The following is a 17,383-nucleotide window of genomic DNA, read 5'->3' as shown; positions in this document are numbered from 1 at the left end:
CTGTATAAATAAAAACATAACCTAAAAACCCCAAAAGCTTCATATTCTAACACCAACTATCGGTTTTTTTCTTTTCTGTGGAACACAGTTTTCTGTAGAGGGGTCATGGGGAGATGTCGAGTGCTGGTAACATTCTGTCCTTGATCTGGGCGCTGGTTATGCAGGTGTGTTTAATTTGTGAAAAATTATCAAGGCCAACATTTGTGATGACTGACTCTTCTTAGTATATTATAATAAAAAGTTTACAAAAAATAATTTTTTAAAAAGGCAGGACAAAACAAAAACAACAGCAAAAACTTAGAACAGATGATGTCCCAGTGGACCAAAAATGGATGAAGGATAATTGGTCCAACAGGAATGTGGGAGATGCCTGCGGTCATGAGAGAGGTTTAGAGAAGAGTCAATGTCAGAGAAGGGAAGAAAGTAGTGAGAAAGAGAAGTTCCAACTGAAGAATGCAGTGTCATGAAGGCTGAGGAGGACCAGAGAGGCATAAATCTGAGCCTGGACCTACACACCTGGCTCCCCCAAGTGTTGGAAGATCTCATACTTACTTGTCGATGCTGGATTTTGTGTCAGCAATTTTGTTTAGGCTAGATATCTTGAATCCATATGCATTCCCTCTTTGACCTTTATTCATATAATTTCCAAATGCCAAAACCACCTCCAGCAACTGCTTGAGGGCACCACTCCTAAACACCTCTTCTGAGCCAGAACGAATTGCTTCAAAACAAAACACATAAAAACATGATTACCAAGTGTTTCGTTGTTTGAAATCAAGATGTTTCAGTGATACCCATTCTAAATTCGCACACTTAATAACAGATATTGAAGATGTAAGACTGAGTTATTGGGTTACCGAGAGCACTTTCAAAACGCTTACACCAGAAGCAAAGAACAAGGACAGGGAGAGCCAACTCAAGTTGTTACCAACACCCATAGACAGCTGCAAAATCCTATCCTTTCTCAGGCCTTTCTTGGCTGACTCATCAGTCATAAGCACTGAGGAATATTTAGAATAGCAATCCCATCTCCAAGATTTCTTTACAAACACTTACTTGTCTGGTGTGAGTCAGGTTAACAGGAGTATTGATCAATTCCACTGACAGAAAACTAGTTAAATGTGTTACATGTCATAGCTTGCAGGTGTCATAACAGGGATCAGAGCTTAGGCAGATGCCTGATTCCAGCCTGCGTTCCGTGGCTGTGCTCTTCAGTTGCCTTGCCCACATTTCAAACATTTACAAATTTTAAAAATCAAACCATACAACAGCCTCAAATCTTCCCTTTAAAAAATCTACTAAGGCTCTGTTGTGAGGAAGCTAATTACAGGTTTAATGCTAGTAGCAGTGAGATTAACTCCTCACCAACACCCTCGTAGTCAAAAGCCCAACCCTGTGGAGGAGCCCAGGAGGCGTGCTGTGAGCTCCGAGACTAGGGCAGTGCATCAAGCACTGACCTTAAGTAATCACCCCTCAGAATTTTAAAAGACTTTGAGCCAAAAAATAAAATAAAAAATCACCAGGCCAGGCGCAGTGGCTCACGCCTGTAATCCCAGCACTTTGGGAGGCCAAGGTGGGCAGATCACAAGGTCAGGAGATTGAGACCATCCTGGCTAACATGGTGAAACCCCGTCTCTACTAAAAGTACAAAAAATTAGCCAGGCGTGGTGGCAGGCACCTGTAGTCCCAGCTACTCAGGAAGCTGAGGCAGGAGAATGGCATGAACCTGGGAGGCGGAGCTTGCACTGAGCCAAGATCGCGCTACTGCACTCCAGCCTGGGCAACTGTGCAAGACTCCGTCTCAAAAAAAAAAAAAATCACCAAGGGGATCTTGTTTACTATATGCACTTGGATTGCACTTTTAAATGGGTTGTAATGATGAACATCATTTCCAATCTAGACAGCTTGACTTTACCTTCCACTTTAGGTTTCACTTCTGCCACACGCTCTGCAAACTTCTTTTTGAAGTACAGCGATTGCAACCTTTGCTGATAGTGATTAATTCTGTAAGAGCAAACATGTACTAATTGATATTCATTTAATATATCTAGGTTCACTTAATAACAGATATGGAGGTGGAGGTACCTAGAAGCACCTCCCCCAATACCCACCCACTCCCCTGACACACATACATTAGTTGTTCTCATGGACAGGAACACAGGACATTAAGCCAGCTTTGCCTGGAGAGCCCATTTTGGTCTGACCTACAGGGGCTACTTGGCCAACTGCAGCAGAGTCCTTAGCGCCCATCAAGGCAACTGCTAAAAGAAAGTGGGAGCCTGCTGCTGCTGCTGTTGACTGAAGCGCATCTCTCCTCCCTCAGAGTCCCAGGAACTCTTTTGAGCATAGAAGAGATAAAAGGGAATGAAAATGTAAAGAACACCCTACTGCAAATAAAGGACAGTTCCGTACACTTCTCCCAAATTCCAAATTTCTTAACTTTCCATTTTACTTTCCAAAGTAAAAACTGGTCTCCAACATCCGCTTCCCACATTGTCCTCTCCTCACTCCCATCTGCAAACCTCCCTCTGTCTTCATAGTGAGCACCCTCTCTACACCCCTAAAGGAGAAAACTGTGCCCTGAGGTTCACTGAAAGTTTCAGGACCACTGGTCCTTCCTAATGCGGAATCAATTTTCTAGGCCTGAAATAGCAGATCGACTTAGCTCATATGCCAAACCCAATTACGAAGCTGTGGCTGCCTCAGGGCTTTCTGGAGAAGGGTTCAGAGAGCTTGCCAAGGCTCCGTGGGAAGAGTGCCATGATTGATTAGTGATGTCTGCATGTGTCATGATCTGACATCTAGACCCTGGTTGTTCAGTTATGTGGGCTTGAGGCTGACATTGTCAGAGTCTGTCCATATATTTTTTTTCTTTTTTTCTTTTTTTGTTTTACAACCACCTTGCCATGCTAAGCTACTTGGAAGTATGAGATACTATCCCAAGAAATCAGACTGGTGAGGAGAATGATACTGACTGGAATCAAGAAAAGTTATTACTTGATAAGGCCAAAGGGGCCCAGAAATAGAGATAATTGTGAAAAAACCCTCACCCTGGCTCATCCATAGACAAGAAGTGACATAAACAGAACAAATTCCACATCACTCAGACTTGAGAAGATTTTTAGAACGAAAAAGCTTTCAAGTTAAGCCAGGTTAATTGGCCCAAACAATTCAACATGAATTGAAAATTCATGAAGCTTAGAAAGGGAAGTGACATCTTCACATTCCCAGCATTTTCAAACTCACCTGCTCATCTCAAAAAGGAACCTATCAGCCTTGGCCATCCGATCCAGTTCGTGTTTATGTTCCTCCAATAGGTCAATGTCACTTTTTTCAGGAACAAATTTCAAGAGCTGAAAAGTACACACGAATATTAAAACTGAGGTTTATCACTTAAATCCATGTAGTAATTTTTCACCCTTTCAGTTAATTTGTCCCAAGATAAAATGTTAATTCTTGTTGAGTGTATAAGCTCTGCTCACAGGTTAAGATACAATAGAAATGATTAAATCTTTTCATTTTTACTTGGAAGTAGTTAAATGGGTATAAGATTCATTCCTGGCACCTTTCTGTTCTCTACGGCCTCTCAAATCAGAATTGTGGGAGTTCTCTACTGGAACCTCTTTCTCACAGACCACTAGAAGGACCTTAGAGAGTCAATGCTCTCATCAGAATATGATACAACTGAGGTCCAGGGAGAGTAAGCCACTCACCCAGGATTACAAAGCAAGTTTGGGTAGTGATTAGAAATAGAACCTACGTCTCTTGACTCCCAGCTCTGTGCCTTTTTCTGTTACATCATGCTGGAATGAATAATTCCATTTGTAGTTTCCATTCCATTTTCTTATTTTTCTGGTTTATCTAATTCAATCTTTTTTTTTTCCCCTTCCATGCAGAGCTGGGTGAGAGGAACACAGTGGGATTTGATGTTTTTAATTTCGTATTTTATTTTGAAGGATGAAATGAGCATGGGATGTGGAAGAAATAGTAATAATATTTAAAACTGAAACAGTGCTTCTGTACGTGTCTGATTTCCTTTCAAGGTACACACGTTTTGGATGTGTATGCAAGACCTGTGGACTCATGCTGTTTTCTAGATCAAATGCCCTTAACTTTTTTTTTTTTTTAAACATTGACCTTCTTGACTTTGAGGCTCTCCCCAGAATTTGATGCTGGAATTAGATGATCCATTTAGTAGGTTTTCAAATGTTTGTTGGATTTAACTGAGGGACCTCAGAAAAGGCAGTTAGTCTGGGTGTCATCAGCAGAGAGAGGGAATTGGAATTACAGGCAGGTGTTGTGTGAGGCTGGAATACATTCCAGGCAGAGTGTATACTATGTGCCGGGGTCTGGAACGGGCAGCACAGCACTTATGCAGGTGGAAGGGCAGTGGTAACATCAGTGGGAGAGGGCAGGGCAGGGTAGGCAAAGGCAGGGAGTAGCAAGGCCTTATAAGAAGTTCTGTCTTTACTTTGAGGGCACTGGGACATACCTTAAAAATCTCACGTAGGAGAGTGAGTTTACGTTTTTTAAAAAAATTGCCGTGCTTGCAGGATGGAAAAAGAATTAGAAGAGATTAAAAATGATTAGATAGTGGTATAGTAAGTAATCTAGGTGAGAGATGATGGTGGCCTGGATAGGGTGGAGCTAGTGGACAGATTCTAGAGCTATTTATGAGACTAAAATGGAACTGGCTTGACTTGATGGATTGTGGTATATGAGAGAGGAAGAGTCAAAGATGACGCCTGGGCTTCTGGCTTAGGCAACAACATAACAGGGAACATGAATTGAAGGAAGAGAAGGCTGGAGGTAGGGTGGGCCGGGATGGGGAGGTGAGTTTAATGTTCAAAATGTTTGCATGGAAGCAAGTAATGATTTCTAGTAGGCAGTTGGACAAATGGGTCTGAAGCCCTAGGAAGATGTGTTTGGAAGCTCAAGCATGGCATTGGTTTTAACAGGTAGGTTACTGAAGGCACAGGTGTCAGTGAGATTAGAAGAGGTGCCATCAAGAGAAAAAAAGCAGGGCTGAAGAGAACCAGCATTCAAGGCGCCAGGACAAGAAAAGGAAAAACCTTCAAAAGGAGGCCAAGGAGATGCAGCCAGAGAGGCCTGTGTGGCTCACAGGGCCATGGGAAGACAGCATTTCAGCATGCAGCCATGGATGCCAACACCCCCAAGAAACTAAGAAAAATGAGGGCCCCACAGTGTCCCCTGGCTCCGGCAACAGGGAAGTTGCAAGTGCCCCTGAGAAGAGCTCTAGGGAGGGGAGGAGGACAGTGCAGCAGAGTGGGTAGAAAGTGAGCGTGGATGGCTTTCAAGACTCTGGCTGCGTCAGAGAGAAGACAGTAGCTAGATGGGGATGTGGAGTCTTGAGAGGGGCATGTGCATAAGACGTGTGTGTGTGTGTGTAAGGGGCGTGTGCATGAGGGTGTGCATGCAGGGGTGTATGCACACTGTGTGTAGGTGTGTATGTGTGGTATATGTGTGCAGATGCTGTATGTAGGGGTGTGTTTATGTGCTAAAGGCTGACACTTGAATGAGCTAAGAGTAGAGAGGGCGAGGTTGCAGATCTAGAGAAGGGGGCAGTCAATCCAGCTGGGGTCCTGACTAGAAGAAAGGAATGGGGCCAGAGCGAAGGGAAGAGACATCCCCTCCATCCTAATGGGACGGAAGTGGGGGAAGACAGAAGTAGATGCCAGGGAGTTCATAGGTCTGGGGGCCTGATAGCTTCTAGGCATTTCTGTTCCTGAGTTCAAACGGTGACACTGTTCAGGATGTATCTTGTTCTTTCTCAGTGCAGTGAAGTAAGGGAGGAAGGCAAGAAGAAGGGAAGAAAAAGAGAGAGGAAAGCATCATCCCAGCCTCCCTCAGCTTGGATTTTTACCCATTGGGCAAGGAAACTGAGTTCTAGCCTCAAGGATCCTTTCACTAATTTGCTCAGTCCCCTCTCTCCCTGCAAACTTGTGCTGAGCCCACTTGTCCCCTGTTCAGAATAACACAGTCACTACATCTCTTTTGTTACCTAAAAGTGCACAGTAGGAGCCACACTAAAAACTCAGTCCCCTCTCAAAGGAGAGTTGTGTAAAGGACTGTGTGTGGGTAGTTTTAAGAGAGGATCAGGAGTCAAGCAAATATCTGGGAAAAAGGATAAAGATATGTGTTCCGAGAAAGAAGAGCGTATAGCTCTCTCTCATCTGAGATCAGAGCTCAGCAGCTGCAAGCAGCAAGAGAGGAGGGGATGAAAGCAGCCACCAGGCACATCCTAAATCGGAGTAAGGAAATGCTGGCATCAACACTTGTCTGGGAAGAGTGTTGCATAGAGGAAACGGAAGTAAAGAACAAATAGTAAAATGGGGAGGAAAAGAAAGAGCGTGGGAGATGACCAGAGAGCAAGACACACACAGAATTATCAGGACAGGCCAGGTCAAAAAATATCCTACTTGTCCAGATTCTGCTTCAGTAGACTGGTTTTATTTCTTGCATTTATTTGAAGTACACTCTATTTGCACTGCAGGCCCTTTTGGCAAGATTTTGAAATCCTTTCCCTCAAGGAGGAATTTTGCTGGATGCAATTCCACAGTAAACAGATCTTGTGGAATTTTAAAACATACAACCTTGTCAATAGGAGCTGAAGGCAGGGGGACTAAAGTGGCTTTACACATAGTCCTTCACTTTGGGTTACCACATTGGGTGCAGCAACTCAAAGGCAGGGTCACCTGGGAGGGGCAGAGCACTGCCTAGACCTCCACTGTCCCAGAGCAAAGACTCTGTGTGACTGGTCTACAGCAAGGGAGGGAAGGGCATGTGAAGGAGCTGGAAGATGCTCTCAAAATAAATTTTGGGTTCAGGAGATACTTTTAAACCGTTCATACACAGAGAACCCCAAGAGACTTGAGAACATAATCATTAACCATTTTGATAATTAAATAAAACCTTTAAAGGACAGCATGAAGAGTTTTTCCATGGCAAATGTGAGGGATTTCCCCCAGTACTATTCCAGCCACAGAGGTTGCAGGGACGGGGCTGGTCCATTAGGGAGTGACTCTGCAAACATCATTCCTCCCTGCATGGTGTCTGAGACCTTCGAGGACATCAGTGAGAACCATGGAAAACACACTTGCAAATAGACAGGCACTCTACCCAGAGCAACTTCACCACTCAGGATTACTGTTAACAACACAAAATACCCTTATTCTCTGCTCTTGGAACAGGGCACACCTACAGATGCAACCTGGAGTTCAGTCTAGAATCATAGTTGCTTGTGCCCACAGCTGACCTTAGGTAGACCTGGCTCTAACAAACGTGGACTTATTGACCAAAACCACTCAAAATGTGAGCCCATCCCCAAAACAATGAGACAGAAGGATGGAACGATCTTATAGCATTCAGAGACTATCACCACAGAGCACAGAAAAGTTAAGGCCCAGACCAAGGGGCAGGGGGCAGAGACAGGTGAAAATCCCTAGAGTATGTGCGAGATCAACAACATTGTTATTTGGGGACAACCAGACAAAGATGCCAAACAGCCCATGATCCCGTTGGAGAGGCTACAAAGAAATGCTATAGAAATACTGGCTGCTTGGTCATGGATAATAAAAATTATATCAAGATACCATGGGCAAAGATGTAATCTGACTGGGTGTAAATCCCATTCTTGCTACCCCTGGCATTTAAATTTACTGCTATTTATGACACAAGAGGGTGCTGTACAATGTACGGAGGTTAAGACTTAGCCCCAAGACATTTACAACCTGTCTTGTGACACGTATGTGTATTTAGATACAGATGACAGTGTTAGGGGTTTAAAGGTCATTTTCATGGTTGTGGGTCTGGTGACCAAGACACAAATTATATTTAGAGTTTAGTAATGAATCAGTTTTTGTAGTATGGTTTGCAATCTCACAGTGCTAGTGAGATTCTCGATATTCCTGTGAAACACAGATTTTCTTCTAGAGCTAGATTTATATGATTTACTGAGGTATAATGACTTAATTGCAGCTTGAGGGATGCTGTGGGTCCCAGGCATTTGACAAACTTGATCTTCTTTCTCACCCATCAGTTTAGGAGGCAATGAGAGAATAAGGTCATTAAGTTTCCTAACAGAGTCACATGGGAACTTGGTTCAGCCTCCTCAATTCATAGATGAGGAAATGATCCACTAGCAACAACCGGATGTTCTCAACATCCCTCTCCCTGTTGATGGTCGCTTTTCACTTCTGCTCTCAGATACATCTGGTAGCTTACCTGTTCCAACATGTCCTTGGGCAGATCTTCCTGTTCGTCCATTGTTAGAATTGCCCGTTTGATTTCGTCATTGGATAATTTCAACCTGGAGAAAGAATATTTTGTTATTAACCATATTGGTTTGAGTATTAAAATTTAACATAATTCACTTTGCTACCCCAGCTGCTGATTTTCAAGTACTTTTTTCTCAAAATCTCTCAGTGAAAGCTTATTTCCTGACAATATTGCACCTAAAAATAGGACTTTAAAACTGCTTTAACATTCTTTCAGGGCTTTGTAATGCTCTGCTGACACAGAGGACAAAGCTGCTATGTTCTATGATTTAGTTTCCTTAAGCAAGGGATTGGAAGATTAGAATTAGGGAAAATACCCATACACAATTGTTTTCTTTCACATTTAGGATCCATGAATTGCAGGCGGGAGGACAGAATTAAGTTTCTGACCTGTTTATACGTCAGGAGTGTTTAAAGTTTGCTATCAAGAAAAGAATGGATTTTGAGAAGTTTAGAAACTACATGTTATTGTTAAAAAGTTGAGCAACAGATAATATGCAAAGTAAAATCTGCAAGTACTTCATAGTTAAGGCTTTTTTTTAATAGATGGAGAAACTGGGGCCCAGAATGGCCAAGTGATTTGTCCAAGGTCAAACATAAAAAACGACAGTAACCACAAACCCACGACTCTTGATTGCTAATCTCAAACTCTTTATACAAATATTCCTTATCTAGTTAATGTCTCATAGGGAAGGATTTAAGCAAAAATACAAATCTGTTTTCTCTTTTTCTGTCTACCATCAACATAAATGATTTACTAATTTAATCAGGAATATGTGTCTTGATTGTCAGAACAACAAAGTATTGACTGTAAAATATAAAATATAATGTTAAAATGTATTTTTATTAGATATAACAATAGTCTTACCCAGGGGAAAAAATCTTGATCACAATATTAGCTGCAACAAGAGACTCACTCCTTTGTTTAATTTGTAAGCATTAGACCCAGACTTTTCCTTTTCTTTGATGGAAATGGGGTCTCACTATGCTGCCCAGGTTGGTCTTGAATTCCTGGCCTCAAGTAATCCTCCCACCTTAGCCTCCCAAAGTGCTGGGATTACAGGCGTGAGTCACCATGCCTGGTCTAGACTTATTTTTAAAATCTTATTTCCTTACAACCTATAACTAATGTGGCATATTAACATGACTTGATTTGTTCTTTTAGTCTATGCTCTTGAAAAAGCATCATATTTAGGACTGGAGATAAAGATGTAAACACACAAATATAGAGCAAGCTGTACACATGTCACATGCAACTTTTGAAGTAGGGGCTTTGGTGTAAGACAGGCTGGGCCCCAGTCCTGTCTCCGATACTTCCTGGTCAGTGTGACTAGAGCAAAAAATTTTTTATAAAGCCTCAGTTTCCTCATCTGTAAAACAAGGATAGTAATAACTACATAACTGCATCCCTCCAGGCACCCCCCACCCAAAAAAAAGGGATTGTGTTTGTATGTGTGCACATGAGGATTAAGCAAATGAATGCACGTAAAGTGCTTAGCAAAGTTCCTGGCCATAGAAAGAACACAATAAACTATATGTACGTTCTGCAAGGCAGACTTTTTTATACTAGAAAAACAAAGTAGCAGTACCTTTGTATCCTTAATGGTCATATGCAGCTAAGAACCCATTAAACAGTGCTTAGTATGGTAATTATGATCACTTTCCAAAGCACTGTCATACCCACTATTTCACCAGTGTTTCCTCTCTGTGTATGACACCCATGAGGCCTGGGAGTACTAAGAAGGAAATAGAAGATGAGGTCCTTATTTTAACAGTGATTACAGTCATTGGGAGAACCAGATGATATGCTGAAATCCTCAAGACACAAAGGTGTGTAAAGCACACACTCACCCATGGGCTTGCAGATGAAGGTGAGGGCTGAACAACTGAAAGCGCGCACTCAAAGGCAACAAAGAAGAGAAGCCCCAGGTGAAGCTGGATGAGGCACCCCACCAAGGATGCCTCTGGCTTGTCTTTTTCTCTAGATTTGGGACCTGATTATGTTAAAACCATCCACCTTGCTATTTAAACTGAATGTTATTTCATGTGCCATTAAGTAGGGAAGAGAAGGAAAAAATTTGGGAATCCTACTGTACTAATACCATTCTCTTCTATTTCATGTTCTCAAACCCAAATAAAGCATCTAGGCAAAATGCAAAATTGTTTAAGCTGACAAATAAGGCCCGTTCTATCACCTTATGTGAGCTGTGTTGCCATTATAACCCATACGCCGTTACAGCAGCCCTTGTCCTGGCAGACTTCTTCAGATGGTTTTCGTCATTCTTGGGACAATCATTGCCTCATGAACATGTTCCCAGAATATCGTGTGAGAAAATTCCCCCTACTTAAATGGAACAATTTAGCTAAGTTGGCATGGGTAAAGTATACAACAGGGAAAAACCGACTCGCAGCATCAGGGCCTCAACTGGGTAGCCTTAGACTCCAGGACACTAGAGGCCCTTGAGTCAATTTAAGTCCAAACACCATTGTGTGGCGATGCAAGGCCAAGGAACAGTAACAATAGGGAGGGCTGAAACTGCCACTAATGAAAACCAACTGGCTGTGAAAACATCTATAATCACGAGGAGAGCTCTGCTTGTAAGAAAAAAAATAAATTAGTTCTGTGTCCTTTTCACACCGAGTTGAAGAAACCATTTTATGGTGTAGTTCTGCTGAGTCCTTCTGTTTTGCATTTAAAAGAAAAGGAGTTGAAAATCAGAGCGAGAACAATACTTGAAGTATCAGATTTGCATTTCATTAGCTCCCCATATGGAGCACAGAACTTCTTGCTTTTGAAATTGTATATATTTATGCTCCTCAACCCCCAGAGGCTGTCTGGACTAAACACTAGCTCTAATTCAAAACAATTTTGGTTTCTCTTAATGTGGCCCACAAAGAGACTGGAGACTTTAATGGCTAGCACTTAAGAAAATCTACCTGTCAACATAATGCTATGCACGCGTCCTGTTGGATCAAAGAAACCCTACCTTAAGGGAAAGGGGAGAAAGGTACCCCGCCCTCAGGGATGGTTCTATAGGTTGCAGAGTTCTTAGTATCATCTGTCATCCACAGAATCAGTCTCTAATCTCTGTAATTAATTGCTTTTAAAGCTTGGCAGTGTTCTGAAGTGCCAGAGGGTGGCAACTTTTGAGATATCTACTCCAACTTTCTTTACAAGGCAGGAAACAAACCAGCCATCTTAAAACAGTATTCAAAACTCCAGGTTGCTCTACTCAAGTATTTCAAAAATTTGCCAAGAGAATTGGAACATCCAGGCGTAATTAAAATAAGTTAAGGATGGATGGCTAGATCAGCCTTAGCTCTGCTTCAGTGGATTTAGGCCAAATCCCCCTACTTTAGAGTAGCTTTTTGTGGTTTACTACACCCAGGCTGCTGTGCTAAGTGAGCATCTGGAAAAAAAGAACGGCAGAACACTTCATAAAATTGTGTTTTAGGTGGGTTCATTTTGCAATATAAACCTGCTTCCAAGTTTCTGTCTCCCCCGCTGCCACCCCCAGGCCTTTGGCAGCGAGGTCTGTTTTGGGGAATAAAACAGAGTAAATTTTAAATTGCTACATGTCACCCATGCACACATACCAGTAGAAAAGTTGCTTATTCCCTGAGGACCTGAGGAACGTCTCTAAGACGTGCCCATTCTACTCTCTTCCCATGAAAAGTATGGTCCCTGGTGCCCTGGAGCTCCCCATTCAAATGCACACCTTTTAGGCCATCTCTTTCTGAGAGCTTTGAATGATTTGGTCACTCATGCTGCAAATATCCTACTCACTCAGGCATGGGGAGTGCTGGCACCTCCTCCCTGCCTTGGCCTCTTTCCAACTGCCTGCTTGGCTCCAGAGAAAGCTGTGGCAGGTGCCCCTGACCAAAAGGTCCACTGACATTTGTAAAATATGAAGAAGACCTTTAAGATATAATCTTAAATACTGTGAACACAAGCGTTCATTAAAATACAGCCCATGGAATACGCCACAGGCTTTCACTGTGGTGAACTTTGGTGTAATGATGGCATTGCCAGGAAATAAATCCTAGACAGCAAGATAAGAAATAGAGAAGTTCACCAGTCTCTGGGAATGAAATAATCAGGAAAGAAAGATAGTAAGTGTGAGAAGGTAGGAAATGCTGACACAGAAACATTCCTATTCATTGTCCCCAAGCATAAAATCAGCCTTCAAGGGCTTCTTCATCTCTCTCCAGGCTGTCGTTAGTCATCAGGTCTCACCTGGACAAAAGAGGCCCTTATCTGATGGCTGCCCTGGTCCAGCTGTTAACCCCTTCTAACCTGTCCTGCGAAACCAAAAGACCAAACTAAAAAACCTTATTAAACAAACACACAGTGTCCTCCTACTGAACAAAAGGCACCAGTTCTGATCCCATGGATACATAAATAGGACACTGACTGGGCAGCTCCCATGCAGGCACCCTTCCCGGGGCTGCACACATCCTAGGAGGAATTCTCACCTGCTGCTGCAGGGCTGCTACCCTCATGATCTTCATTTTATAGATGAGGAGGTTATGATGTGATTCTGGGCTGACTCATGCCCTTATAAATGCACAATGCCTGAATTTCGGGCTCTCCTGCCTGGTTTCATTCAATCCAATTGATAATTTTCTGCCGGGATTGCAGGGCTCTCTACTAACTGTGCTTATGTCCCTCCCACATCATTGCTGCTGCACGCCTCCTTGACACCACCTTCCCGGCCCCTCCTCTTGTCATATAACAGTCCTTGCCTTTGAGGCCTACTTTCTACAATAAGCCCTGCTGGTGCCCCTCCTACATGGCCGGGCTCCATGTCCTTCAGTCAGACCAGTGTAAGCCCTGAAGTGCGCACAAATCTTCTCACAGGTGTCATTTTTCTTCTCCAATTAGCCATGTGCTTTCAAAGGCAGCAACGTTATCTTAACTTTTGGTACGTCCTATGGCACTCAGCACAGTGCTGGGCAAAAAAATGCTCCAAAGTGGTGACTAAGAGAAAAAGTATTGAACACGTTTTCCTACTTCTTTCTCCTTTTATGTCCCCAGCTCCTTTTGTGCATAGTAATAAATTGCCAACAAAAAAGGAAGAATGAAAAGTAAACTGCTGATTGGTTAAAAAACTAAATAAAATACAAATTATAATTAAATCTGCCTAATTTTTTCACTTGTACCACAACATTTAACATGTCATTCTGTGCTTTCCTGATGAGAGAGTAAAACAACTGACCAGTGAGCACAAAAGGACGGGGCACTGAAGCATCCATGGGAGAGAGGGCTTCAGATCCTTATCAATGCAGCCCAATGGCCAGCAGGTCAAACGGGACTCAAAATTACTTTGTCACACACACTTTTAAATTGTGCTCACTGTAATAATACTTATACACTAAACTGGATTTTAATTGATAATCTGACAGATACGAGGCCAGTTCTTAAAACTGTCTTAAGGGAGTTTAGATACATTCAAGTTCTAAGTTACCTCAAAAGTGTCAGGGCCTAGGGCAACAAGGGAATTTACATACCACAAATATGAACTAATTCCCTCAATAACAGAATGGGAAATTTGCCAGAAAGAGATGTAACCTTATCTATATCTAGTGTAATTACCCTGGTTGGTACTTAGTACTACTGAATAATCTGTCAATAAGGAACGAGGTCACAGTTTTTACTCTAAAGGCATTTCAACACTATAGAAATTCTGTGACAGCTCCCTTCACCAAGTGTTTTAAAGCATTCATCTGGATGGCACAAGCATAAAATATAGAGAGAAATTCTAGGATGTAAAAAAAACTCCACAACTTTCCCCAAGTTAATTTAATTTTGCTACTAGGAATACTACTTATAAAAAGGTAACAAAACAAATTGTTTACACTGTACAGCAGTCTTCCCTTATTGGAGGGGAATATGTTCCATGACCCCCAGTGGATGCCTGAAACTGTGGATAGTATTGATCCTCACATAGACTATGTTTTTTTTTCTATACATACATACCTAGGGTAAAGTTTAATTTATAAATCAGGCACAGTGAGAGATCAATAACTAAAAATAAAATAGAACAATTAAAACAATATATTGTAATAAAAGTTATGTGAATGCAGTTTACCTCCAAATATCTTGTTGTACTGGACCGTGAGTAACTGAAAACGCAGAAAGTGAAACTGTGGATAAGGGGGGGGGGACTACTGTAGAAGAAAAATAAGTAGACCTTCAAGTTATTTTAAGTGGTGGCTTCCTGAGGCAGATAGATATTTTATTTAACCTGAGCATAGTTCATGGAACAAAAGTCAGAATAAACACAAGGTATGGCCATTTACACAGCTTTCAGCCAGAGGCAGAAATAAAATGTTAACAGGATGGTTCAGGTTACCTTACTAGTTGCATTACAATTCAAAGATCTCACTAAGGTTAAATTTCTCTTCATTAAAAGAAACATTTGCTCCCTGAAGTAATACATATCTGGCTAAGAATCAACTTCCATGAAAACCAAGCACTAGCTCTTTGTGTTAAAAGAAATTCATTCTAAGAACATCTAAATAATAAGGACTACTACTTTCCCTCTCTTCATAGTCCCTGAAAAAGAAGTCACCTTATACCAGCCTCAATGCATATACAACATTCCTTCCAGAATGTAACTTATCTTTAAAGCCCCAAACTCGGGATTCTTTACATCTTCACTCACTCCATAAGCATTAGGTGTCTTTGCCTAATGTGAAAGTTCCTTTTACAGAAAAGAAGAAACTAGATACAGAAAAGCTATTTGAAATGCCCAGAAAAACCTGACAACATTGCCCGAAGCTGCAATCAGATTCCAGGCTCCCAAATTTCCTTTCTTCTTTTCAAGTTCCAAGGCTGTGATGGTTCACTAATTATGAGAAAGATTTCTGAACAGGGCTGAACTGGATAAATTAGCATTTCACGGAGGTTTGAGATTTACATATCCTTTTAGCTATAAAAATGCTCAAAAAGAGCATGAAATCATATAACCTTGAAATGAAAAAAGGTGACATTAGAAAGCAAAATAAAACAAAGAGCCTTCATCTGTTGGTCCTGATTCTGTGACAATGCTACTAAATGACCAAAATATCTCTAAGGCCAAGAAGTGTAAATAAAAGTCAAGTCGATGTTACAGGCTTTCTGGGAAGAAAAGATTGACTTAGGGTGTTCTGCCTTTACATTTAGAGGTCTGTGGAAATTAAACTTTGAGAAAGAAGGCATCCAGCTCTGATATGTTCCACTAGGGAAAGTAAGCACCAAGAGCTGTTCTCATTTTAACAGAAGGGGATCCAAAGAACTGTACCTAAGCAGAGTACAATTAAAACAAAATCACTAACATGTGGTTTTGAGCCACAGAATGGAAATGTTGGTCCTACTAGACATGTTTATTCAACATCAACAATACCTCGATAGAAGGATGTTGCAATTCTGAGCTCTCCGACCATCAATCACCGAAAGCTCTTTGACTTTAAGTTTGGAACTCAGAGTGTCATCAATGGCATCTGCTTCTTTCTGTAAAGAGCACGAAAGAAATCCATCAAAGTCCAACAGGGACATTCAGACTTCAGATACACACTTTCCTTTACATTGTTGTTCATATACACATACACACACTCGTATACACATGGGCAAGGCTGAAATGGTGGGAAGTGTGGAGAATGATGGAATTGAAACAAAGGCTACAGTCTAGTTGGTAAAGGGAAATAATAAGAAAAGCTGACCACCCACATTTGAAAAAGCATTATTTGGAAGAACAAAGTGCTTCTAAGTTGAAGATGCTAAGTGTGCATAAATTATCAGTGAGTGGTGCCCTCCTTTTGTCCCCCAAATTCCTATGGATTGCAGACAGAAGAACTGTCACTATGAATCAGGCTCAGCTGAGGCTTGCCATTGCCAGTCCAGCCACTTGCAAGGCCCATTCACCCCAGAACCATTTGCATTGTGAGCACTCAAAAAAGCTAAACGATAAAACCTCCCAAACATCTTCATGTACAACAGGAAGCTCCCAAAGCCAGATGGTAACTTTCATTACTCCAGAGCCTGATGGACAATGGGAAGGGGCAGTTTGAGGCATGAGTTCAGTTACCTGAACTAACAATAAAAGGCTACTTGCATATTCTGTTGCTGTATAAAAATCTGTAAGCTATGATGGCCAGTTATAATTTCAGGTGGAACAGACCAAAAATATGTATAATATACTGTTAGAGTGAACTGAGCATCAGGAGTATTGGTAATAATAAAAAGTTCAAGGCTAACTTGATAAATAGCAAGTTTGATTTCATTAGCAGTGAGAATCAATTAAAAACGTTACAGTGTTTTAAAAATGTAAGAAAACTGATTAAGTAGCTCTTTCTTTTGCAAAGTTGTATCTACATTTTACACAAAGATAAAGAATCTTAGCTGAATTATTCATTCAACTTACCTACAGAGTTTCCTCATTTGATGAGGGGGCTGAATTAAAGTAGTATCTCTAAAGTCTGTTTAAGTTCTAAAAATTCTACGTACTTTCCTACTAAGCCTCGTGAATTTATGGAGAACATCAAACATTATCAGTTCTACAAACTACAAAATCTTGGATCAGACTGCTGTTTTTAACATGAGTCTGTACTACTGTTTAAATTTTTGCAGCTTAAAAAGAAAATGAATTTGTAGTGACGTGACTGCAATCTGGCTTGCTCAGACACTAAGCATATCAAGCATCTAAATTCAACTGCAGCCTATGCAATCTATAAAAAGTACTTGATAACTATCAGAAGACAACAGTCCAAGTCTTATATACACCATCAAGCCTTTTTCATATATTTCCCACTCAGGAATTAGGAGGAAAAAAACAATTATATAAATTATTATACCAATAACGGTAGCATTAAAAAAAAAGTAAAGAAATCAAAGAACTCTAGAACTGTGTAACAGTTTAGAAAACAAAGGCAATATGGAATTTATACTGTGAGGCACTAGGTGATCAAATGTCAACTGTCTCATGCTAAAATTTCAGGCGAACCTCTAGATACTCATTTAAGAGTTGAAATCCAAAGTGGAGTTACCTAGGCATTAGATTACACTATGTAAAAAAACAAAAACAAAAACAAAACCCTGGATAACG

General features: G+C 41.2%; 1 protein-coding gene across 6 annotated transcripts in view; it reads right to left on the bottom strand.

Annotated features, from left to right (window-relative positions):
- DAAM1 (dishevelled associated activator of morphogenesis 1) overlaps positions 1-17,383 on the bottom strand; it is a 183,196-nt gene that overhangs the window by 15,596 nt on the left and 150,217 nt on the right. For all 6 annotated transcript variants that reach the window (XR_010151138.1, XR_010151139.1, XM_016926912.4 and 3 more), the window contains 5 exons: positions 15,686-15,792; positions 8,245-8,329; positions 3,247-3,353; positions 1,916-2,004; positions 553-721 (listed from right to left, as the gene is read on the bottom strand). Coding sequence is in view for 4 of the 6 variants with exons in the window: in XM_016926912.4 (XP_016782401.1) it covers positions 553-721; positions 1,916-2,004; positions 3,247-3,353; positions 8,245-8,329; positions 15,686-15,792 (557 nt within the window). In the remaining 2 variants the exon portion in view is untranslated. The remainder of the gene's footprint in view (positions 1-552; positions 722-1,915; positions 2,005-3,246; positions 3,354-8,244; positions 8,330-15,685; positions 15,793-17,383) is intronic.

The sequence above is a fragment of the Pan troglodytes genome, chromosome 15 (assembly GCF_028858775.2).
Source record: "Pan troglodytes isolate AG18354 chromosome 15, NHGRI_mPanTro3-v2.0_pri, whole genome shotgun sequence".
NCBI lineage: Eukaryota > Metazoa > Chordata > Mammalia > Primates > Hominidae > Pan > Pan troglodytes.
The sequence above is the reverse complement of the archived record's forward strand: the minus strand, read 5'-3'. Positions and strand labels throughout refer to the sequence as shown.